The sequence below is a fragment of the Lithobates pipiens genome, unplaced genomic scaffold (genome assembly GCF_037356315.1).
Source record: "Lithobates pipiens isolate NorthernLeopardFrog02 unplaced genomic scaffold, aLitPip1_a1.2 Scaffold_16, whole genome shotgun sequence".
In the NCBI taxonomy this organism is placed as follows: domain Eukaryota; kingdom Metazoa; phylum Chordata; class Amphibia; order Anura; family Ranidae; genus Lithobates; species Lithobates pipiens.
In genome coordinates this window covers 194,876,907-194,902,412 of record NW_027507748.1, presented here as the reverse complement: position 1 = coordinate 194,902,412, position 25,506 = coordinate 194,876,907, and the positions used below count along the sequence as shown (strand labels likewise).

The following is a 25,506-nucleotide window of genomic DNA, read 5'->3' as shown; positions in this document are numbered from 1 at the left end:
TATGGGGCATTTATTATGAATTTTTTATGAATTTGAATTTTATTGCATGTATACATAGCACTAAATATAGCATTGAATTACCCTTGTTTTCATGTTTGAAAAAGGAGTGCAGTTACCATAACACACGTAATGCGCATGCTCAGGAAAAGCACTGCATTCCGGTGATATCATCCTTTCATGCTGTCTAGCCATCTGCACACCAAGCCTCGTTCTGGTTCCTATCACTGCACGGCAATCTACCATCACATCGGTGATCAGCAGAGATTACAGTGCTGCAGAAAGGAAGGATCGGAGGAGCGGAGTGAATTTTCCACTGAGGATAACCCTTTGGGACCCTCCATATACACAGATGTGCCTTTTGTACTAAGTACAAATGTGAGTTGTCAACTGGATGTTCTTATTAAACTGCTTTTAATCCCACACTTAGGCCGCGTACACACGGGCGGACTGTTCGCCCAACTAAGTTCGTCAAACAATCCGACAAACAGTCCATTCAAAATTAGCATGAACGGACTTGACCACACACGATGAACGAACAGTCCGCTGAAAACGTGCGTGATGACGTGTACAGCACGTACGATGGGACTAGAAAAACTACGTCCTATACACTGCAATGCAACCTTCGGCCATGTAAACCCTTTCTGAGCATGCGCGATACTTAGTCCGTCCAACTTGCCTACACACGAGCGGGCTGTCCGCTGAAAACAAGTTTGGACGGACAAAACCAAGTTTGAACGGACTGTCTTACGGAAATTCCGTAAGACTTTGTTCGTCAGACTGTCCGCTGAAACAGTCCGCTGAAGCCCACACACGAGCGGACTGTCCGCTGAAACACTGTTCAGCGGACTAAGTTGGGCGAACATTCCGCCCGTGTGTACGCGGCCTTAGAGGTGCCTCTCTCTCATTTATTTTACGACTAATATCAGGACAGATTCTCCCACCTGAGCTGTGCATTTCTGCAGCTCCTCCAGAGTTACCATGGGCCTCTTGGCTGCTTCTCTGATTAATGCTCTCCTTGCTCGGCCTGTCAGTTTAGGTGGATTCTATGTCTTGGTAGGTTTTCAGTTGTGCCATACTCTTTCCATTTACGGATGATGGATTGAACAGTGTTCTGTGAGATGTTCAAAGCTTGGGATGTTTTTTCATAGCCTAACCCTGCTTTAAACTTCTCCACAACCTTATCCCTGACCTGTTTGGTGAGTTCCTTGGCCTTCATGATGCGGTTTGTTCACGAAGGTTCTCTAACAAACCTCTAAGGGATTCACAGAACAGCTGTATTTATACTGAGATTAAATTACACAGAGGTGTACTCTATTTACTAATTAGGTGATTTCTGAAGGCAATTGTTTCCACTAGATTTTAGTTAGGGGAATCAGAGTAAAGGGGGCTGAATACAAATGTACAGCACACTTTTCACATATTTATTTGTAAAAAAAAAATTGAAAACTATTTATCATCATTTTCCTTCCACTTGTCAATTATGTGGCACTTTGTGTTGGTCTATCAATAAAATCTCAATAAAATACATTTATGTTTTTGGTTGTAACATGACAAAATGTGGAAAATTTCAAGGGGTATGATTACTTTATCAAGGCACTATATATTACAATGTAGTAAAATAATTAATGTGATTTGATCACCCTGACACCAGATCAAGCATGGTGTTGGGGTGATCTAAGTGCTAACACCAACCATTCACCTGACAAATCACCCCCGCAAATTCCCCATAGACCCCGAGACTCTATCCCCCCTCCCCCCATCTTTTTTTGGGAAGAGGAAGCGGGTGGGGGGGGGAGGGGTGTCCCTAATAGCAGTTTGGAAATGCGGTCACCCTATCTCATACCAAGTAGATGATTTAACGTTTATTGAAATCACAGGGTCACCCTGACTCCTAGACAAGTAGCAAAGAAGACAAAAAAAGCTTCATCTTTTGAAAATAATGAGACTTACTGGCTGAATTGACAAATCAAGATAGAAAAAAGAAAACCTAAAAAGAAAACTAATGCAGCCATCACATCTAAGAAATGGTAAGCTGCAATATAAATGTTAGCTTTTGGGTTTACTGCCACTTTATGGGTCCAACACCCAAATCCAAACTAGGTAAAGTGAAGTGCCCTACAGGACATTAGAACATTTACATTGATTGATTGATTGATGCTCAAGAAATTAACAGGGAGATCACCAGAAGAGAATAATTCCACCCAAAGGAACACTGAGCATTGACAAGTGGCAGGCTGGAAACAAAAACCTACCAATACAGATGGAACAACTCTACCGTTTAGGCAAGGACAAGGGGCCCCAGAATATGAGGAAACCAGAGAAAAGGGTAGAGATACACAGTTTTGTGCAAGAGCACCAGAGGAATATCAAGAAGCAACCGAAAAAGAAGCCAGGAGCAAAAGTTGGCCTGTGGGCTAAAGACAATATCCTCTGCACTCAAGGGCTTAAGAGGTAAATTATATCCTAAGGAAGATTCAAATGATAACCCTACAACTACAGGAATCGGTTTCTGTGGCGTGACTGTCCCCTCTGTGGCTTAGTGAAGACATGTTGTTTGTAGAGGTAACGCAACTAGGCTGAATTTGAGATCTGGTACTCACCCAGGCAGCTAATGCTTGTGAGGGCAAATGGTAGATAGAGGTGACCAGATCAATGTAGACAGGCAGTGGAAACAGACTGGAGACCGGACATACATTTGATGCTTTAGGTGCAGCAATGGGATGGTGCTTCCTCTAGGTTTAATGTAGGGAAAAAAAAGGGTGGAATGTGTGCACATCATTACACCAAGTAGATTCCATCGGTCTTTCAGCCTTAACTCTTTCTGTGCTAAACCAGCATTTGTGGGAAATTTAAACTTCAGCAATGTGTAGTAAATGGTAGATCCCAGTACAGAGCCACAGCTGGGGATGTGCCATGACCCTGGACATGGAAAACGATTTGCAGCTAATTATCATAATACACTCAAGTATGGGAAAAGCCACAATGCAGAGGCCAGGGCATGAAGGTCACATTTCAGGCTATCTCCGCACATATAGTGCAGTACAGTCCACATACAACCTTAAAATTAGTTCTGAGAAACATTGATCCAGAAACCTCACGGAATCTTGGTACTTTCCACAAACTTTGAGCTCAAGTATCTCTAATGAGATACACACGACTGGACTTTCTGGCAGACTAGGTCCGACGGTCTTCCCGACAGACTTTCGGCTGCTTTCCGATGGACTTCTGAACGAACAGACTTGGCGACACACGAACAGACTAAGTCTGTTCGAAAGTCAGTTCGCTTTGAATGTGATGACGTAAGACTGGACTAAAAAAGGAAGTTCAATAGACAGTAGCCAATAGCTTCCCTTGCGTCGTATTTGGTCCATCGGACCAGCATACAGACGAACGGTTTTCCCAATAGGAATTGAGTCCGTTGGACAGATTTGAAACATATTCTATTTCTAGGTCTCTCGGATTTTATTATGAAAAACGATCGGATTAGCCCACACACGATCGGCTTGTCCGACAGACTGATTCCGGCAGACCTAGTCTGCCAGAAAGTCCGGTCCTGTGTACGTGGCATAAGGCCCACTTACATTTCTCCCTTTAATCATCTTTATTAGATTGTCATTAAATACAAGAATTAGTGCGGTCATTACTCTAAATTTATAATAGCACTCATTCTATGCTGCCTTTAGCACAAAATAAATTAAGAACAAGCTTAACTAGAGGTTAACCCACTATTTTCTATATAGATGCAGCAAAATGCAACGTGAGCTTGGTCTCAGTATGTAGCTATGTATCTCAATGTTAGTGCTCCTGTACATTATATTAGGGGAAAAAAATGTGTGCCACTGTGTCTTGATGCTCAGATCTGTCTTTCCATATATTCTCAGATGTATGTACACAGAGATATTTGTTCTTTGAAATCTCGGGCACAGCTGTCTTTTGCCAACATGGTTGAGTATTGGAGAGCATTTGCACTTGGTTAGTCAAAATTGCTTAGTTGCACACAGTAATAACACTGGCAGTGCCTCTGCTGGGTTAGTATTATTACAATAATTTCAGTCTGTTGAATAGTGAATATTACTGTATTTATCGGCGTATAACACGCACCAAGTTTAGGAGGGAATTTTAAAGGAAAAAAACTTTTAGGAGGGAAGTTTAAGCAAAAAAACTTACATTTAAATGCCCATCAATGCAGCCTTGTCAGTGTCCATCGGCAGCCTTGTCAGTGTCCATCTGCAGCCTTGTCGGTGTCCATCTGCAGCCTTGTCGGTGTCCATCTGCAGCCTTGTCGGTGTCCATCTGCAGCCTTGTCATGCAGCCTGTCCATCATTGCAGCCTTATCAGTGTCATATGCAGCCTGTCCATCATTGCAGTCTTGTCAGTATCATATGCAGCCTGTCCATCACTGCAGCCTTGTCAGTGTCATATGCAGCCTTGTCATGCAGCTTGTCCATCATTGCAGCCTGTCTATCATTGCAGCCTTGTCCATCGTTGTCCCCTTTTCAGTGTTATTTTCAGGTTCTGTTTTTAAAAATGGCGCCGCCGAGATTTCCTGTGTATGTCGGCGGTCCCCGGTAGTTCTCGGCCTCCTTCGGCCCTTCTCGGCGGCTTTCGGCTGCTCTCGGCCGCCGAGAAGGGCAGAAGGCAGCCAAAAGCCGCTCAGAGGCTCAAAAATCGCAGAGAATCGGCGTATAACACACACCCGCGATTTTTCCCTGATTTTAAGGGGGAAAAAAGTGCATGTTATACGCCAATAAATACGGTAGTTATGATTCTTACAGCAAAAATAGTATGTAGGATATTAATATGGGACACATATTTGAAATTCTAATATTGATTTTGGAGTAGGGTTCTACTTTAAAGTGTGGAAGAATAATATTTTGACGTCAAACTTTGGTTTAGTTTGTTATATTCTTTTGATTAAAATGCCATTTTAGTTTTAGTCGTATTTTTGGCATCTGAGTTGTTTTCATTTTAGTCAACTAAAATCAAATGAGTTTAGTTAAAATTGTAATGCATTATTTAAGCATTTCTCTAGAATTGCCAAACACATTATATAATCCTGGAGTACTGTTATTATTTATGGTATTAAGGTTTGAACATGCGCTACAGACACAGATTTAACTGTTGTGATATATACTGTACATCTTTATAAATAAAACCAAGTTTCTTTAACAAACAAAAATATTGCTTTTTTACAAACAGTAGTGCAACTTTAATATAAAAAAAAAAAAAAAAAAAATGTAAACTCTATTGGCTGTAATGTCATTGTACATAATACCCTAATATATTGCCAACATTAAGAAAAAAATAAGAAAAGCCTATTTCTATTTTTTTTCCTTTCAACAGCTTTAAACAGTCTTATGTGGTAGTGCAGTGTTAATTTTGATGTCAAATTTCAATTTAGTTTTAGTCATAGTCTTTACTAAAATACCATTACGTTTTTTTTTTAACCGGTTCCCATCCAGCTCACGTCTATTTACGGGGGAAAATGGCTCCCCTGCGCAAAACCCCGTAACAGGGTTTCCTTTAAGAGCCGCTGCATGGTGGGTGACCCGATGCGCGTGGCCGCAATCGCCGCCGACCACGCACGATTGCGTGCACGTGCGCCAGCACAGGAATTATTATTTTTTTTATATATTCTTTCTTTTTCTTATATTATTCAAACATGTTTATACAAGTCTCGAGAGTGGAGTCATACAGTGTATCACAGAGACAAAGACTCCTTACACCTCTCATCTTACACAGTACATTTAAAAGCCCCAATCCTCCCTCCCCCCCCCCCCCATTGGGCACAAAAAAAAAAAAAAAACAAGGCGGAGCTGTGCCCCCCATTCTCCGCCCGCGTCCTTCGTCCTCCTCCCCTGTTCCCTGCTCCTAATAATCAGACATGACAGTTCCCACTCTCTATGAATGTCAGCCATTTTTGCCATTTCCCTTGGATTTCACTTTCTGGCTCCTGGGTTTTATTGATTGAATCTTCAATCAGTCTACTCTGCTCCACCCTCTTCACCCACTCAAGAATTGTCAGCCCCTGGGGGTCTCCCCAATGGTTTGGTATTAAGGCTTTGGCTGCATTCAAAAGATAAGGGATAAGGGTGGCTTTGTACTGCCTTACTCCCATGTCTGTATCGTGGAACAGGCAGGCCCATGGACATTTCCTAATCCTCTTTCCGGTTATCAAGTATATATTTTCAATTATCTTATCCCAGAAGGGTCTTATTTTTGGGCAATCCCACCATATATGTTTGAACGGCCAACACAGGAATTTGTGTGTTTAAACACACAAATCCCTGTGCTGTCAGAGGAGAGGAGACATATGGCTTGTTCCTAGTAAGTAGGAACAGCGATATGTCTCCTCTCCTACTCAGTCCTATCCCCATACAGTTAGAACACACATTTAATCTCTTGATTGCCCCCCTAGTGTTAACCCAGTGCTCGACAAAACCAGGTCGCATTGGCGACTAGAATCAGCGACCTTGCGCCTGGGGCAGCATAGCTGGGGGTATCCCGTCTCCGTGGACCCCCCCCGCGCCCCCGGCTTTGAGGCCTTCTGTGATCCTATGGTTCCTTCTGGAATCTGGCGCCCTCTTGTGGTGGCCGTTGGAATTACAACCAACAATGCTAATGGGATTGCCTGCCAGTCTTTCTCCATCCCTTTACTTAGAACCCCTAAACAAAACAAACAAAAAATATATATTATATATATATATATTATATTATAATATATATATATATATAAAATATATAAAATATATATATATATATATATTTTTTTTTTATTATTTATTCTAACACCCTAGAGAGTAAAATGGTGGTCGTTGCAATACTGTCTGTCACACCATATTTGCACAGCGGACTTACAAGCGCACTTTTTTTGGGGAAAAAATTTTTATTTAATAAAAAAAAAAAGACAACAGTAAAGTTAGCCCAATTTTTATTTTTTTTTTATATTGTGAAAGATAATGTTACGCCGAGTAAATCGATACCCAACATGTCACGCTTCAAAATTGCGCCCGCTCATGGAATGGCGACAAACTTTTACCCTTTAAAATCTCCATAGGCGACGTTTAAAAAATTCTTCAGGTTGCACGTTTTGAGTTACAGAGGAGGTCTGGGGCTAGAATTATTGCTCTTACTCTACCGATCGCAGCGATACCTCACATGTGTGGTTTGAACACCGCTTTCATATATGCGTTCGCTTCTGCACGCAAGCTTGGCAAGACAGGGCGCATTTAAAACATTTTTTTTTCTTATTTTAACTTTTATTTTTATTTTTTTCACTGTTCTTTTAAAAAAAAAAAATGTGTGTCACTTTTATTCCTATTATAAGGAATGTAAAAATCCCTTGTAATAGAAAAAAGCATGACAGGTCCTCTTTTATATATGAGATCTGGGGTCAGAGAGACCTCACATCTCATATTTACACTAAAATGCAATTTAAAAATGTCCCTCTAAGAGCTATGGGCAATGACTTGGAGACAGGTGGGGGGGCTGGAGGGGCACTATCTTCCCCTCACTCGTCTCCATGTCAGGCCAGGGACAGGTCCAGATCGCCGTCACGGACCTGGCTCCTAACTTTTTTAGCTGGCTCCTAGATTCCAAGCAAATTTGTCAACCCCTGTGTTAACCCCTTCACTATCAGTGACATTTACACAGTATTCAGTGCATTTTTATAGCACTGATCGCTGTATACATGTCAATGGTCCCAAAAAATGTGTCAAGTGTGCGATCTGTCCATCGCAATACCGCTAAAAATTGCAGATCACCGCCATTACTAGTAAAAAAATAAAATAAAATAAAATGGCATAAAAATGCCATAAATTTTTCCCATAGTCTGTAGATGCTATAACTTTTGTGCAAATCAATCAATATACGCTGATTGTAATTTTTTATCAAAAATATCTAGAAGTATATATATTGATCTAAACTGATGAATAAATTTGTTTTTTTAAAAGCATTTTTGGGGGATATTTATTATAGCAAAAAGTAAAAAAATATTGTTTTTGTTTCGAAATTGTCGCTCTTTTTTTGTTTATAGTGCAAAAAATTAAAAAACGCAAAAAGGTGATCAAATAGCACCAAAAGAAAGCTCTATTTGTGGGGAAAAAAAGGATGCAAATTTTGTTTGGGTACAGCATTGCATGACTGTGCAATTACCAGTTAAAACAACGCAGTGCCAAATTGGAAAAAAGTGCTCTGGTCAGAAAGGGGGTAAAACCTTCCAGGGCTGAAGTGGTTAATCATCTGAATTGTTTTAGTCATATTTTAGTAGACTAAAAGAGTGTTAATATGGTGTGGAACTCACATTTTATTTGGCCACTTAGTTGATAACTATTAAAAGAAAAGATGTATTTACAGTCTTACCTGCGCCAGAGAGTTGTATTTTCTAAACAGCCAGATCAGTACAAGCATGCAGATACTGTAATAAACAATTACATAGAGTTAAAATGCAATTTTTACAACTCTGACACTTCACATAAAAATAATTCTACATCTTGATAAGAGCAAGTAAACTATTCTTAGGCCTCGTTCACGCAGTGTGTATAAATTTGTGCTCCAAGCAGGGCATGGTTTACTGACACAGGAATGCCATATTACGTGCCAACAGTCCCTTTCATGTCTATTGGGACACAGGGGCTGCATGAACACAGCTGCTGCCCCCAAAATGACAAAATCTATGTGGGTACAAGGCTCCAAACACAACCAGGGTGAATTCAGGAACAGCACCCACAGATGTTATATATTGAGTGTGCAGCTGCTGTGTCCCAATAGTCATAAATAAGACTGACAGTACAGGGATGCACGCATTACCGTTGCTGGTGAAACACGGCCCCGCTGGTGAGCGTCCTCATAATACATTAATCCTTCTTGCAATTCATTACTTGCCTGCCCATATCAGAGGTATGGGAAGATAGTCTACTGAGTCTGCAGGATCCTGGCACTGCACCTGTAAACTGATCTCAGGTGCAATGCTTTACAGGCTCCAGTGTAAGAAAAAAAATAAATGCACATTTTTTTTTTTACCTGCAAAAGAATGTGCATTTATTATTATTTAAGGTGAACATATCCTTTGATTACTTCCAAATCAATGCAAGTGCTACAACGTATCTCATCAGAACACTGAGCATGAGCCAGGTGATTATAATGACTTAAACCTCCCCATTCAAAATCAGTAACCAAAGGACATGATGAAACAAACAGCTGTTTCTTCAGAACAGACACAGGTAGGCACCAAGGGTTGTTGAAATCCTTGAAATGTACATTGATCACCTTGAGGGAATTGTTTTTATACAAAAAAAAAGGTGTTACTCTTTAAAGTATACCTAAAACTCAATTTATTATAATTTTTTTGGTTTTAGATAAAGCGTCTATGGGGCTAAAAATAGTTGCTTGGCAAATGTCTCCAAATTCATGCAACCATATGGTTTGTAATACAGTATATGTGTAATAGTTTCCTTGTAGCCCTTTGCCGGGCAAATGTTACCACCCCTAACATTCAATCTTAAGAGAAAATTAGCTTGAGAACATTTGATCATGAGAGTTAATAGGCTAAGAACATTTGTCCAGAAGAATCTTGTGTGAACTAACTTCCAGCTACAGAGTGAAGCGGAATCTGATAGCTTTCTCCTGCTTGTTAGAGAGCCGGCACCCTTAATCAGGAAAGTGGGGGATGAGCACTTCCCCTATACCCTGAACAATACCAGGCTATATGCCCTCAACATGAAGGGGGGGGGGGGGAATGCAGTTACAGGCAAACACACAGCATTTGCATCCTGAATTTGAGGTGTTGTTAACACGGACACCAGCTGCAGATTGCAAGTGCAGTGCTTTATAAACGTGGTGGAGGAATCTCGCATGGAACATGGGTTTCTTGCACTGCATTTTGGTGTAAACGGGCCCTCAGGGCACAAACAGACAAAACTGCAACTAAGTTTGTTAAAATCCTTGCAAATTATAAACTCCCAGAGGTGATTGCTTTTTTTTTTTCCTCAATAAAAGATTTAAGCCCCGTACACACGATGAGATTATTGGACGAATGATTGTCAGTTTTTTAATTTTTTGCATGCTTTATCTCAGATCGACTCTGATGAGTTTACTAAAGTCACGAAAATTCCCGTACGACAGAAAAAAAATTTGGAAGTGATGTCATGTGTTGTAGTGCATTTGTATTGCATTCCAAACTATAGATGTACAGATTAAACGAAAATCGTACGAAATCTGGCATCGTACAAAAAATATGCCTGGTAGAATAATATTGGATGAACTGTCATGATCGGCTCTCGAAAGCTCTGCACTAACGATCCGATTATCGTACGATTGTTTCTAAAGCGGTATTTTCCGTACGATTTTCTAATCGTGTGTACGGGGCATTACTTTTAAAGTAGCACTACAAAGCAGGAAGCAAACCCTGCATATATAAAGAGCAAATATACAGTGCCTTGCAAAAGTATTCGGCCCCCTTGAACTTTTCAACCTTTTGCCACATTTCAGGCTTCAAAACATAAAGATATAAAATTTTAATTTTTTGTGAAGAATCACCAACAAGTGGGACACAATTGTGAAGTGGAACGAAATCTATTGGATAATTTAAACTTTTTTAGCAAATAAAAAACTGAAAAGTGGTGCGTGCAAAATTATTCGGCCCCTTTACTTTCAGTGCAGCAAACTCACTCCAGAAGTTCAGCGAGGATCTCTGAATGATCCAATGTTGTCCTAAATGACTGATGGTGATAAATAGAATCCACCTGTGTGTAATCAAGTCTCTGTATAAATGCACCTGCTCTGTGATAGTCTCAGGGTTCTGTTGAAAGCGCAGAGAGCATCATGAAGACCAAGGAACACACCAGGCAGGTCCGTAATACTGTTGTGGAGAAGTTTAAAGCCGGATTTGGATATAAAAAGATTTCCCAAGCTTTAAACATCCCAAGGAGCACTGTGCACGCAATCATTTTGAAATGGAAGGAGTATCAGACCACTGCAAATCTACCAAGACCTGGCCGTCCCTCTAAACTTTCAGCTCAGACAAGGAGAAGACTGATCAGAGATGCAGCCAAGAGGCCCATGACCACTCTGGATGAACTGCAGAGAACTACAGCTGAGGTGGGAGAGTCTGTCCACAGGACAACAATCAGTCGTACACTGCACAAATCTGGCCTTTATGGAAGAGTGGCAAGAAGAAAGCCATTTCTCAAAGATATCCATAAAAAGTCTTGTCTAAAGTTTGCCACAAGCCACCTGGGAGACACACCAAACATGTGGAAGAAGGTGCTCTGGTCAGATGAAACCAAAATCGAACTTTTTGCCCACAATGCAAAACGATATGTTTGGCATAAAAGCAACACAGCTCATCACCCTCAACACACCATCCCCACTGTCAAACATGGTGGTGGCAGCATCGTGGTTTGGGCCTGCTTTTCTTCAGCAGGGACAGGGAAGATGGTTAAAATTGAGGGGAAGATGGATGCAGCCAAATACAGGACCATTCTGGATGAAAACCTGTTGGAGTCTGCAAAAGACCTGAAACTGGGACGGAGATTTATCTTCCAACAAGACAATGATCCCAAACATACAGCAAAATCTACAAAGGAATGGTTCACAAATAAACGTATCCAGGTGTTAGAATGGCCAAGTCAAAGTCCAGACCTGAATACAATCGAGAATCTGTGGAAAGAGCTGAAAACTGCTGTTCACAAACGCTCTCCATCCAACCTCACTGAGCTCGAGCTGTTTTGCAAGGAAGAATGGGCAAGAATTTCAGTCTCTCGATGTGCAAAACTGATAGAGACATACCCCAAGCAACTTGCAGCTGTAATCGCAGCAAAAGGTGGCTCTAAAAAGTATTAACGCAAGGGGGCCGAATAATTTTGCACGCCCCACTTTTCATTTTTTTATTAGTTAAAAAAGTTTCAAAAATCCAATAGATATCGTTCCACTTCACAATTGTGTCCCACTTGTTGGTGATCCTTCACAAAAAATAAAAATGTTATATCTTTATGTTTGAAGCCTGAAATGTGGCAAAAGGTTGAAAAGTTCAAGGGGGCCGAATACTTTCGCAAGGCACTGTAATCCCCCCCCCGATGAGGTCTATATCCTTGTGTCATTATCAAAGGGTATAAAAGTGCAGAAAAAAAATGTAGGCTTTCACCAGGGTAAATTCTCAAATAGGGGCATTTGTTATGGACTTTAGAGAGATTTCTTCTTACTTTCTGTTGGGTCTAAAACAGTGTTTCTCATTATTTTTCAATTAACAGACAATTATGCTCAACCTAAAGGCACACCACTCTAAAATGTGAAGAAAAAAATCCTAAACTAATAGCTTTACACACTGCAGCAGCGTCCATACATGTACACACGGTCGGACTTTCCGGCAGAAAACGTCAGACCGAATCATTTCATCGGATATTCCGATGGTGTGTGGGCTTCATCTGACTTTTTTTTTTCAAAAATTCTGATGGATCTAGAAATAGAACATGTTTTAATTCTTTCCGACTGAATCAATTCCTTTCGGGAAAACCGTTCACCTGTATGCTATTCCGACAGACCAAAAACAACGCAAGGGCAGCTATTGGCTACTGGCTATTGAACTTCTTTTCTAGTCCCGTTGTACGTCATCGCATTCTAAACGAACGGACTTTGGTGTTATCGTGTGTAGGCAAGTCTGTTTCAGCCAGCAGAGTTTATTTTGATGGGAAAAACGGTCGTGTGCACGTGAAGTGATTTATTTTTACAAAGTAAATATACCTTTGCATACTGGTATTGACTAGTGTTCCTGCATTTCTTTTCCCCCTCATGTTCTCACTCTCACACAGCTAATGTGACCCTAGTGTGGCCAGAGAACAGCAAACAAGGACACTGTGCAGGCATTTGGTGTGCTCCTTATCAATCTATGATGTCATTGGTTGTTATTATACCAGCAGATAACCTGCATGGTGCCCAAGTTTGTAATGCTCCACAATACAAAACTGTGGTATTTTGTAACAAAAACAAAAAAGTGTGAACCACCCACCTGTTTGTTTACAATTTTTGGGTAATTTGGGGTGTTTTTTAGACATTTTGCCACAGCATCCCTGAAGACTCAGAGTAAAAAAAAGGCTTTTCTTTTCTTTCATCAGGGGACACAGAGCCATAGTAGTAACTATATAGGTTATATTGGACCATCAGGTGCTGGACACTGGCACGCCCCTTAAGGCGTGTACTTCCCCCATATAACCCCTCCCATTGCTGGAAGTACTCAGTTTTGTGGCCAAGCAATATAAGTGTATAAGAAGAAGGGAGGGACCGCTGTGTCCCCTGATGTACATCAAAGAATATAATTTTACAGGTAAGCTGTTTTAAAAATCCTTTTTTATTTTTCTTACATCAGGGGACACAGAGCCACAGTAATAACTATATGGGATGTGCCATAGCAATGGAAACTGAAGGGGGGGAGACAGAACAAAACTCAGGAGGCCAGAGGACTCATACTGCAGCCTGCAGTATAAGCTGTGCCCAAAACCAATATCCTCATGACCTTTAATATCAATTTGATAAAATCGGATAAACTTATGAACCGAAGACCAAGTCACGGCCTTACAGATCCAAGCCATCGAGGCCTGATGATGCACCACCCAAGAGGCACTAATTGCCCTGGATGAGTGTGCTATTAATATGAGAAGGAAGAATTTTCTTCTTTAAGCTGAAGCTTGAATAATCACTTGACAAATCCATTTGGAAAATAGTGGATCTTGACGCTGTTTGTCCACATCTTGGACCCTCTGGCAGTACAAACAAAACCTCTGTTTTGCGAACCTGAGTAGTCGCCCTTGAATAGACTCTGACTGCTCTTACTACATCAAGGGAATGTAGTGCTTTCTTTTCCCCAGATTAAGGCTCAGGGCAGAAAGAAGGAAGAATAATATCTTGGTTTAAAGGAAAACCTGTTACCACTTTTGGTGGGAATTCAGGATGAGGACATAAGACCACCTCATCCTTAAACATGATGAAATATGGCTCTTACAAGACAGAGCCGTTGGTTCCGATACTCTTCTAGCAGAAGAAATGGCAAGCAGAAAAACTCTCGTCAAAAGAACCAAAGGAAATTTCTCGTAAAGGTTCAAACGGATTCAGCAAAGCCGATAAGACCAATTTTAAATCTCAAGGATTTAGAGGTGCCTTGATAGGGGGAATAAACCGTGTTATCCCCTGAATAAGTTATGCATCAAGAGTGGGAAGCGGGGCGTGGCCGGATGTGGGAGTGAGAGAGTGAGTGTGAATGCTGGGCGCGCTGTCCCTGTCTCCCCTCACTCCCCCCTGATGGGAAGAAATCAGCCTGGAAACGGAAGCGGCGTTTAGCCGTGCGCTGAGCCCAACACAGCGGTCCCAGCCTCCCTCCTACTGAGCCCGTGGAAACTACCAGACCTGAGTGTGCGTTGCTTGTGACGTTGGAGACAGCCGAGGGAGATCTCGCGGGCGCCCGAACTATCGCGAGCTCCTGACTCGGCTTGACAGCGGTGCGGTAGAAGGAGGGAACTGAAGGAACCCGAGGGAACCTACACAGCGGCCGCGGGATATCGCAAGTTCTGCCATAGCAACCCAGCAGGGCGGGCCGTTTGAAAACTGAAGGACGTAGCGAGCGGAGGTCTGGCTGAGGAGCTTTGGAGTAGCCTAAGGCAACTGCCTAGGCTAACAGTAACGTGGGAGAGAGACGTGGGGGAGAGAGGAGCAAGGAGGAGGGTGCAAGAGCCGGGGAATGTAAACATAAATGTCAAATGAACTGTACCAGCTGTGCTATTTATTAAAACCAACTTGCCAGGAGGAAGTATCAGGCTCAAGTGCAGCTGGGGCTCATAGCGCAGATTAGCAGTCCTGTTCCCCATGGTGGAGCTGGTGGAAATTCTCTCCCTTTCTCTCCCCCCTATATGACCAGCTTGTTGTGTCCTTGGAATGAGGAATTGAGGCAAAGCAATTGTATAGTCCTACATTACAACTGTGGAGAAGATAAGTGTGAGCAGGGAGCCAAAGCAATTGTATAGTCCTACATTACAACTGTGGAGAAGATAAGTGTGAGCAGGGAGCGCGAGCTGGGAAATGTCCATGGTCAAGGCCGCCCTTAACAGCTAACATAACATCCCCTCCTTCCCCTTCATGGGTAGCTCTTGCGAAAATTCTTTTTTTCTTTTGCATGGCTGGTTTGTTGTGCTCCTGGACTGAGGACATTGTATTACATTAACTGCACTGCACTGCACGGATTTGCAATTAACTATACGGACTACTTAAAAAGTCAATTGCAAGGAAATAGTGCTGCCATTGGGCCCCCCCCCTCCTTCTGGAAGCAAGTTAGGCCCCTTCTTTCCCCATTGGCTATACTCCCACCCCCCTTTTTTTTATTTTTTATTTTCTTCCTTTTTTTTTTTGGAGGGGTGTTTCGCTATATCCCAGCAATACTATTAGCTAAGTATATATTACCCCTGGTCGTTACACCATGCTTAGTAAACGGGCCACCGAGGATGGATCGCTTAGCGAGGGGAACCAAAAAACCTGGGCCGCCAAAGAAAAAGCAAGCCAGGCATCTGCTGTAGTGGCTGCAAAACTTGAACGCTTTGCTCATGCAACCTCTCCTACCAGAAGGGGACTCCACCAGCCAGCAGGGCAAACAAGGCCACAGGGGGCCGCTCTGGATAGGAGAAGCACTAGTCAATTAGCACCAAACCCAGGTCGTTCACCCAGTGGAAGTAAGGTGAACGACTCGGTTTTGGCAGCAAGCAAGACAGCACATAACACAACAGTTTTACAGGAACTCCCTATGTTAGGGAGCGGTGAACCTACACTACGCGACATACTGCAAGCAGTTAACGAATGCAAAGTTTCTATTTGTGGCCTCGATAATCAGCTGAGTAGTATTAAAACCGAATTACACTCTATGGGCCAATTACTGAGCAATACAATGGAAAGAACCACGGTACTAGAAGGAAGATTAAGCACGGTTGAGGACAAGCTCCTCCCATTACAGCAAAAAATGACTGGGCTACAGAAACAAATAGCTACGCAGGCATTAAAATTAGACGAAATGGAAAATAGAAATCGCAGGAATAATGTTCGCCTGATTGGTCTTCCAGAGGGGAGTGAGGGCCCCAATCCTATAAACTTTCTGGAAAACTGGTTTAGGGAACTTCTGGGTGACACCCCTTTTACTCCACTTTTTGCCATAGAAAGGGCTCATAGAGTCCCCTCAAGATCTCGGCCATCAGAGGAACGCACTAGGCCATTGATATTGAAATTCATGAATTTTAATGATCGCACTATTTTGATGCGTAGGACTAGGGAACTGAGGGACATCTTCTACAAGGGGACCAGGGTATCGTTTTACCCAGATTTCTCACCAGACCCACAGAAGCAGAGAGCAGAGTTTATGCCCATCAAGCGAACTCTCCAAAAATACAAGATAAGCTATGCACTGCTGTACCCTGCCCGGTTACGCATAACTGCTCTGGGCTCAACCTTTTTTTTTGGCGCTCCATACGAGGTGGAAAAGTGGCTGGAGGAACATAAAAAAGATCTCTAGCTCTCCTTAGAATTACCACGATTGGAAAACTAGCTTTTTGAGAGGCTTTCTCCTCTCCTCCCTTGTCCCCCCCCCCCTTGTTTTTTATTTTTTATTTATTTATTTTTTTTTGTCTTCTAGAATGAGTACTGCACAATATTTGCATGAGGAAAATTTTATTAATCAGCAACATTGAATGTATAAATGGCAGTTAGTCTTAAGGAGTGTTATGTCACTAAAGGGTCACTTATTAGCGAGGAGGGGGGTGGAAGGGCTATGGAATGAATAGAATTATACAGTATAAATATCACTATAAATGTTTAATAGGTACGTATTAGGGGGGTAGCATTGAGCATCCCCCCCCACTCGGGTTTTTTTTTTTTTTTTTTCTCTTTCCTCTCCTTTTTCTAAAGAAGGAAGAGAAGAGGGTAAGGGGAAGGGGGGAAGAAGGGGGAGGGGAAAAGGGGAGAAGAAAGGAGGAAATTAAAATAGATGAGAAAATGGTTAAAGTAGCTAGCATATTTAATGGGAGGGGAGGTATATAGACTTCCTCTTTATGAGACCGGCACAAGACTTGAATATTTATCGGGGGAGGGAGGAGATGAAATATGCGTACCTATATCGCACAAATTATAATATGTAAGTTCATTGGTAAGGCACTATGTGAGGAGGGGGGTTTTTCTCTTTTTTTTTTTTGAGAAAGTGGTCAAGTAGCTCATATACTTACTGAGAGGGGAGGCGTATGGATTTCCTCTCTATGTGATTGGCACATGATTTGCACACTTTTTTGGGGGGGGGGGAGGTTATGAAATATGCGAATAGGTGAATCACACAAAATACAATATATAAGTTCATTGGTAAGGCACTATCTGGGGTTTCCCTCCTTTTTTTTTTTTTTTGGTAAAGTTGGGCGTAATGGCAGGCTAGCTTAAGTCTATGCTATTTAAATATTACCTAAAGTGGAGGGGGAGAGTGAGGATGAGGGGAGGAAGCCTAGGGAGTTCTTGAGTTTCCAGGTAAATCGGGGGAGAAGGGGGAGTGGGGTTGGGCGCTCTGGGTTCTGAGTGTATGGAAAATTGGGCCACAATAGTGACCCCAAGGGGATGCCCTGATGGGCTCGGGTGGGTAGGGGGAAGGGTTGGGGGGGGTGGGAGGAAGGGCGGGGGGTGAGTGGGAGGGTAGCAGGGTTGGGGGGGCACTTCGAGCGCGCACTGCTGGTATGGCAGGTTCGGGTGGGGGGGTGGAGAGGCTGGGGTGTGGGGGCCCGTCGTGGGAGGACGGGTCCCCTCCCCCCTCCCCCCTCCCCCCTCCCCCGCCCGGTCTAGCAATTATCAACACTTATGGATAGAGTACATATTATTTTATGGAATGTGAGGGGGTTGGGGGAACCAAAAAAGAGAGCAGCAGTCATGTTGGAAACAGCGAGGGGGGGTCCCGGCTTGCTTTTTCTCCAAGAGACGCATTTAACCCCTAGCACAGCCCCACTGTTAAATAACCGGAAATTTCTGGCATACTACCATTCCTTTCATACATCATATTCTAGGGGAGTGAGCGTCTTGGTTAGGAGGGGCACGCATTTCCTGTGTAAGGAGTCCTCTATTGACGAGGAGGGGAGATTTGTTTTCTTATATGGTCTGTTGGGCGGGCAGCAATATATCTTAGCCAACATTTATATACCCCCTCCCTTCAAGTTGGAGGTTATGTATAAATTACTGGCGTTTTGCTTGGACAAACCAGGTGTTCCGTGGATAGTATTAGGTGACTTCAACGAAACGCTGGACAGGTGCTTGGACAGATTTCTTGAACCAGATGGGGCTAGAATAGGGCGCCTGCAGGGTTTTTTATCCGAAATAGGATTAAATGATCTGTGGCGAATACGTCATCCTCAAGAAAGGCAGTATTCTTGTTTTTCCAGTACCTATTACACATTATCAAGAATCGATATGGTTTTCGGTACTAAAGAGGCGGCGGAGGTGGTACAGGATATAGAATATGGGGCAAGGGGGATCTCAGATCACTCCCCCCTGTCCATGACAGTGTCTCTGGGTGCTAGAACAGGCTTAAGGGAGTGGAGGATAAACCCTGGCTGGTTGGAATTAATGGGCAGCTCAAGCCCCTCTCAGGATAAGATAAGGGAATTTCTTCAAATAAACAAGGGCACAGCTCCACCTGGTATAGTCTGGGACTCCCTAAAAGCCTATATCAGAGGCACATTAATACAGCAAATTGCAATAATTAAGAGGAAAGCCCGAGAACAGGAGCTAGCTACAAGAAATAAAGTTACTCTGGCGGAGAAATCATACATAGAAGCTCCATCGCTCGAAAGACAGAAGGTATGGCTGGCTAGCCAACAAGTTTACAAAATGGCTCTTTTAAAAAAGGCAGAGAACAGGCGTATATTTCAACGCCAGCATTACTTTGGCGAAGGAGAGAGGGTGGGTAGAGCCCTCTCCCTTTTGGTCCAAACGAATGGCTCCCCAACAGTAGCTCAGGTGATTAAGTCGCCAAAAGGCGATCTTGTTTCTAGTCCCCCTGCGATCATGAGGGTACTTCATGATTATTATAAAAACCTATATAAATCAGTTACGCAGGGTCGAGGCAGTCTTGTCACTGACTTTTTACTTCAAACAGCAATTCCAACACTATTAGAACAGGACAAACTGTCCCTCGAATTACCACTCACGCTGGAGGAGTTAAAAAATGCAATAGCTGCAATGCCCAACGATAAATCCCCAGGTCCAGATGGGTTACCATCAGAAATTTACAAACGCTATGGGAAAGCGCTACTGCCGGAACTCTTGGAGACATTGAACCATGCATTAGAGGTGGGTGAACTCCCGCCTCGATGCTAGAGGCCAATATTATCTTAACTCTTAAGGAGGGGAAGGATCAACAGGAAGTCTCATCATACCGGCCGATATCCCTGCTATGTTCGGATATTAAAATACTAGCCAAGGCCCTAGCAATCCGTTTAAATAAATATATTCATAAACTAATACATCCAGACCAGTCGGGCTTTATCCCGGGTAGGGCAACCAGCACTAACATCAGAAGAGTTTCTCAATACTCAAATACCCAGGGATAACGATGGGCTGGGAGCTATTCTAGCCCTGGATGCTACTAAGGCCTTTGACAGCCTGGAATGGGGCTACCTGTGGAGTGTTAGAGAGGTTTGGCTTTGGCCCCTTATTTATCCAATGGACAAAATTGATGTACAACAAACCTAGGGCCAAAATCAAGATGGGAACTGAATTTTCTGAAACATTCCAGCTGGAGAGGGGAACAAGACAGGGGTGCCCGTTGTCCCCCCTCTTATTTGTATTAGCTATGGAGCCCCTGGCGGTCCTGGCAAGATCCCGCCCGGACATTCAGGGATTCCGGCGTGGAATAGTAGAAGATAAAATCGCCCTATTCGCGGACGATGTCCTGTTTTTTATTGGAGATAAGGACTCTACCTTGAATAGAGTTGTGCAGTTGATGGGGGAGTTTGGTCAACAATCTGGTCTAGAAATCAACTGGAGTAAAATCAGCCCTCCTGCCACTGCCCAGACCTGGTGATCAAATGGTGCTGCCAACGATCGCAGGCCTGGAGACGGTGGCTAGGCTCAAGTACTTGGGCATCTGGATCTCTGGGGAAGTAAACCAATATGTTAACGAGAATCTAGCACCATTATTGGCGAAAATGAAGCTGAAACTTAACAGTTGGTGCGGCCTCCCTCTCTCCGTGGCGGGACGCTGCAACCTAATAAAAATGCTTTGGCAGCCACAAATACTATATATTCTACACAATTCCCCAATTTGGATTAACCAGAAATGGTTCCAAAGAATGGACTCACTTATCCGGGATTTAATTTGGAAAAAGGGACATGCCCGGATAGGGTTACATACGTTGCAGCTCCCCGTCACGGAAGGAGGATTGGCCATACCCCATCTGGGAGCATATTTCTTGGCTGCCCAACTCCAGCATTTAGCAGGGGCCCCAAACCATAAACTGATGTTGGTAGGGGTACCCCATAAGTTATTACCTGAAGTCTTAGAGGCTAATTCATTCGCCTACAGATGCCCCACCAATGTTTTAATGAGGAAGGTATGGCAGAAAGCAAAGCAAAAGATGGGATATGTGGGAGTAACTGTTTACACCCCCCTATGGCATAACCGTCACTTGAGCGAATTAAACAAGATAGATAGATCTCTGGAATGGGACAGACAGGGGATTAATAGACTGGTGCACCTATATGAAGGGAATGTAATGAAATCCTTCGAAGATATTAGACAGGAATTCAATATTCCTAACAGGACGTTTTATAAATATCTACAGCTGAGACATGGAATTCAAGCCCAATATGGGTCACTCGCTATTGAGCGAACTGAAATCCCCCTGCTTCAGGGACTTATGGACCGAAGGCAAGCAAAAGGCCAGATTTCTCGGTTATACATAAAGCTCAGAGGAAGGATCTTGAAAGGTGAGGGCCCAGCTAAGAGCAGGCAGGGCTGGATAGGGGATGTAGGCCCGATAACCCAAGAACAATGGGATAAGACGCTTGAGCAGGGGTACTTGGCCTCTATATCTCCATCTCAGCGAGTGTCCCATTTGTTCCTTATATATAGGGCATATTATACCCCCTATAAGTTGTGGAAAATGGGTAGGAAACCTAGAGACGAATGCCCCCAGATGTGGGGCACCGGGAGACCTCTTCCATATGGTATGGAAATGTCCAAAATTGTATAATTACTGGCTAGAAATAGTTCTTAAAATAAATAGGGTTTTTAAGACCACCCTGAAACCCGAGGCCAGGATTTGCTTATTGGGGATATTTGAGGAGGCTAGAATTTCTCCTCCAATTAAGCCGTCTGTCCTGAGGTGTTTGTACCAGGCCAGACGGCTGATAGCAATAAATTGGCAAGCCAAAAATCCCCCGGTATTCGGACAATGGGTTAACGCAATCAACTCTACAGTATGGTGCGAGAGAGCAATGTTTATAAAACTAAACAACTTAAGAAAATTTGGGATATTATGGAACCCCTGGCTGATCAGAATGGGTTACCCCCCTGAGTGAGTCTACCGAGAGGGTGGACTAGCACCCGCTTGGTGGGCGAGAGGCGAGGGTTTTTTTCCCCCTCCCCCCCAGGTGGACTTTCATATGGGGAGTCCGCAGGGGGGGGTGGGGGGCCTCTTTGCCCGTTTCTCGTCCTTACTTTTCTCCCCCTCCATATTGAGTGGTGCCCATTGCTATCCAGCTATGATCGGCGTGACCGGCGCCAGCGGTGTGTGCTTGAAGTGGGGAGGGGGGACGGGTAGGAGGGATGGGAGGGGAGGGGGGGGCGGAAAAGGCGCATGGCGTGTTTGCGGCAACGTGTGTGTTGGGCGCAGCTTCACCATTGTATTACTTTGTATGAAATGAAGCTCTTTTTGTATTTCATATAACATTGTTATTTCATATTTGAAAAAGCTTTAATAAAAAAGTATTAAGTAAAAAAAAAAAAAAAAAAAAAAAAGAGTGGGAAGCAAAAGGCCATAGGAAAAAAAACAACAACAAGGCCGGGATCTGGCTCTTGATAGAAGTCAAGGCCAGCTTCATTTCAGATCCCATATGCAGGACATTAGGAATCCTGCCTATGACAAACTTCCTGGGGTGCCAACCCCTGGATCTACACCAAGAAACGCATCCCTTCCAGACGCTATAGTAAGTGATTCTGGAAGACGGCTTCCCGCCATTAATCAAAGTAGACACTACCAAAGGAGATCACCCACGATCTTTTATAGAGTGGGATTCAACAGTCAGACCTGTTAAAATTTTCGTCCGTAAGGTAGGATGAAATACCGGAACCTTGTGCAAGAAGGTCTGGCTATAATGGCAGAGTCCGAAGGACTCCTACTGCCATCTTTATGATCTCAGTAAATCTTCTGGAACCCGCTGGGGCCACCAGAATCACCTCCTTTTGTTCCTGCTTAATCCTGCGGAGAAGGCGTGGAAGTAGCAGAACTGGAATAAATGCATAGATCAGTGAAAAACTGATCCCATGAGAAAATGAATGCGTTTGCCTGCTAGCAGACCCCTTGTTCTCGACATAAAGTTGTCGACTTTGTTAACGAATCTGGACGCGAATAGGTCCATGTCTGGAATACCCCATCTTCTGACATATTGCTAGGAAGATGTCGGGGTGAAGAGATAATTCTCCCAGAAATAATTGTTGGCGTCTCAAGTAGTACGCCTGAAAAATTAGAATTGCCGATAGGCAAGGAATGTTGTGTTCTGCCAAAGAACAATAGAACATTATTCACCTATTTTTGGTCTGTATGACCTCTCGTGCCCCCCTGGTGAGCCATGTAAGCTACCGCCGTGGCCTTGTCAGATTGAATCCTGTCAGGAGAATCCCGTAGTCTGACCGCCAAGATTCTAGGGCCAGATGTACTGCCTGAAACTTCCCAAAAAGTTGCTAGGCAAGGTCCTCTAACCTGGACTATCTCCCCTGGACAGAATCTTCTTCCAGGGCTGCTCCCCAGCCTAGAAGGCTGGCATCTGTTGTTAACACCTTCCAGAATAAAGATTTTCCCTTTTGCTGGATAGCAACCACCAATTTAGGTTCTGACCTATGTCGGGAGCCAAGCGTATTGAAAACAAACAAGACTTGAATCTTCTTTATTCCAGACCAACAGGATGGTGTCTTGAAGCAGTCTTTGAGTAAAACTGCACGCAAGGGACCACCATTTCCCCTAAAAATCTCCTGCAGAGTCAAATGAAGGAATTTTCCTTTGTTCTGATAAGCTGAATTAATCCTAGAATGGAACTGATTCTCATCTGGGGTAAGAAAACCTTCTTCTGTATGATATCTATAACCAGCCAGATCAGAAGTGAGACTGAATGATCTATTAAAAGTAGATCTTCTAATAGGCTAGGACCGCTATCCCTTGAGCCCCTAACCTGGCTAAAGGAGGTGTCAGAATCTTTCAGAACACTTGTGGTGCTGTGGCTAAGCCGAATGGCAGGGCCACAACTGAAAAAATAATTTTATATTTCAAACCGCAGAAATTTCTGGTGAGCAGGAAACTTTGGCACATGGAGATATGCAACTCCCCTCCTTGCAGGATAGACACAGCTGATCGAATTATGAAAGGATCGGATGTTTAAGTGCCAATTCAGATCTTCGAGATCTAGAATGGGTCTTACCTCTCTGGTTCTGGAACCTTAAAAGGTTTGTGCCCAAAACCCCCTGTTCCACTAATGGAACCCTTGACATCACCGACTGGGATAACAGCTGATCCAGAGCCAGAAAGAGAGACTTTTTATTATTTTTTTCTGGATCCTTAGGAACATTCTCTGAGGAGATGGAAACTCTTACATAAAGACTGCCACATCAGCAGCCCAAAGATCCCACAGGTAGCACCCAAACAGGCACCCGAACCCCGGACCCTCAGATCAAAGCTGACTGAGCCATCCTGGAACTCTAGTCGTAACCTAGAGAAGAAATTGCAGAAATCCCTCTGCTCTTGACATTGTTCCTGCCAGACTTTGAAAATCGGAGGACCTTCCCCCCTCACGAGTGGGGGTGCTCCTTCATGAGAAGGCTTTAGCATTCTGCTTTATGGGCTTTCTGCCCCCAAGATCCTAGTGCTGCCCTTGGGGACTTTCCCCTGAACCTGACGACTGAGACCATCGAGACTGCCTAAAGAACGATGCCCCAGGCCTAGGAGAGGCAGCACAATTAAAGGAAAAATGTTTGAACCTCCTTTTACTGGTAAAGAGAGCTTTACCCTTTTGGATGTACTTATCCACTCTAAATAGCCGTAACCCAGGAAGGACACAAACTGGCTAAGAGTTTTCACATGGTGCTTTGGCTGATCAATATTTCAGCCATGGAACTCTGCGAGAATGTACTAGTCCAAGTATAAGCCATAAGCCTTAAACGATAGAGTCTTTCATAGCATCTGTGAGACATAATGCTTTAGATACAGCAGCCCATTGCTGGGCCTGCTGATCAGGCAGAATTTCAGGTATCTCACAAACTGTCCCTTAACCCTTAGAAGTCCACATTTTTCAATAAATTAGCATGACTTAAAATGTGTTCCACCAAAATAGTGGAGCAGACGTTAAAGGGTTAATGGACTGAGATACACCAATTGCAGCAAGAACTGCAAAAGACATCTTCTCTTTAACTAGTTGCTGACCGCCGGCCGTCAAATGACGGCCAGGCGGCGCACCTATTGTGGCGGGAGGCCGTCATATGACGGCCTCCCGTTTAAACAGGGATGCGCGCGATCGTGCGCGCGCATCCCTGTTTCTTCGGTGGCGGCGTGTCACGGAGACACCGCTCGCCACCGAAGGGGGTGAACAGCCATTCGTTATGGCTGTTTACCACGTGATCGGCCGTGATGAAGTCATGGCCGATCACAGATGGTCACACCCCGAACGTGCACGGCGCATGCGCGCGATCGCGAGCGCGCTGCGCGTGCACGTCGGTGGCGGCGTGTTCCCCGGGAACACTGCTCGTCACCGACGCTGGTAAACAGCCATTGGCCGGCTGTTTACCCACGTGATCGGCTGTGATCCTTTCACAGCCGATCACAAAAATGTAAACAAACTGCGGTAACGGGATGTTTCCGGGTTCTCCTCCTCACCCACCGATCGTGTGTGAGGAGGAGATTGCGGTAACATCTCGTTACCGCATACAGTGTACACCAATCATACTGATTGCCCCCCCCAATAAAGAGGACCTGTCACCACCCCTCATAGTACCTGTCAATCACAGTCCATCAGAGTACCTGTCACAGTCCATCAGAGTATTTGAGTACCTGTCACAGCACATCAGAGTACCCGAGTACCTGTCACGGCCCATCAGGGTACCCGAGTACCTGTCACGGCCCATCAGGGTACCCGAGTACCTGTCACGGCCCATCAGGCCACGTACACACGGGCGGACTGTTCGCCCAACTTTGTCCGCTGAACAGTGTTTCAGCGGACAGTCCGCTCGTGTGTGGGCTTCAGCGGACA

The 25,506-nt window shown here is 43.9% G+C and overlaps 1 protein-coding gene across 1 annotated transcript in view; it reads right to left on the bottom strand.

Annotated features, from left to right (window-relative positions):
* The window catches only part of LOC143982287 (cyclic AMP receptor-like protein A), a 933,494-nt gene that overhangs the window by 784,775 nt on the left and 123,213 nt on the right, over positions 1 to 25,506 (bottom strand). The window contains exon 3 of the mRNA XM_077480869.1: positions 8,362 to 8,416. Coding sequence (XP_077336995.1) covers positions 8,362 to 8,416 — 55 coding nt within the window. The remainder of the gene's footprint in view (positions 1 to 8,361; positions 8,417 to 25,506) is intronic.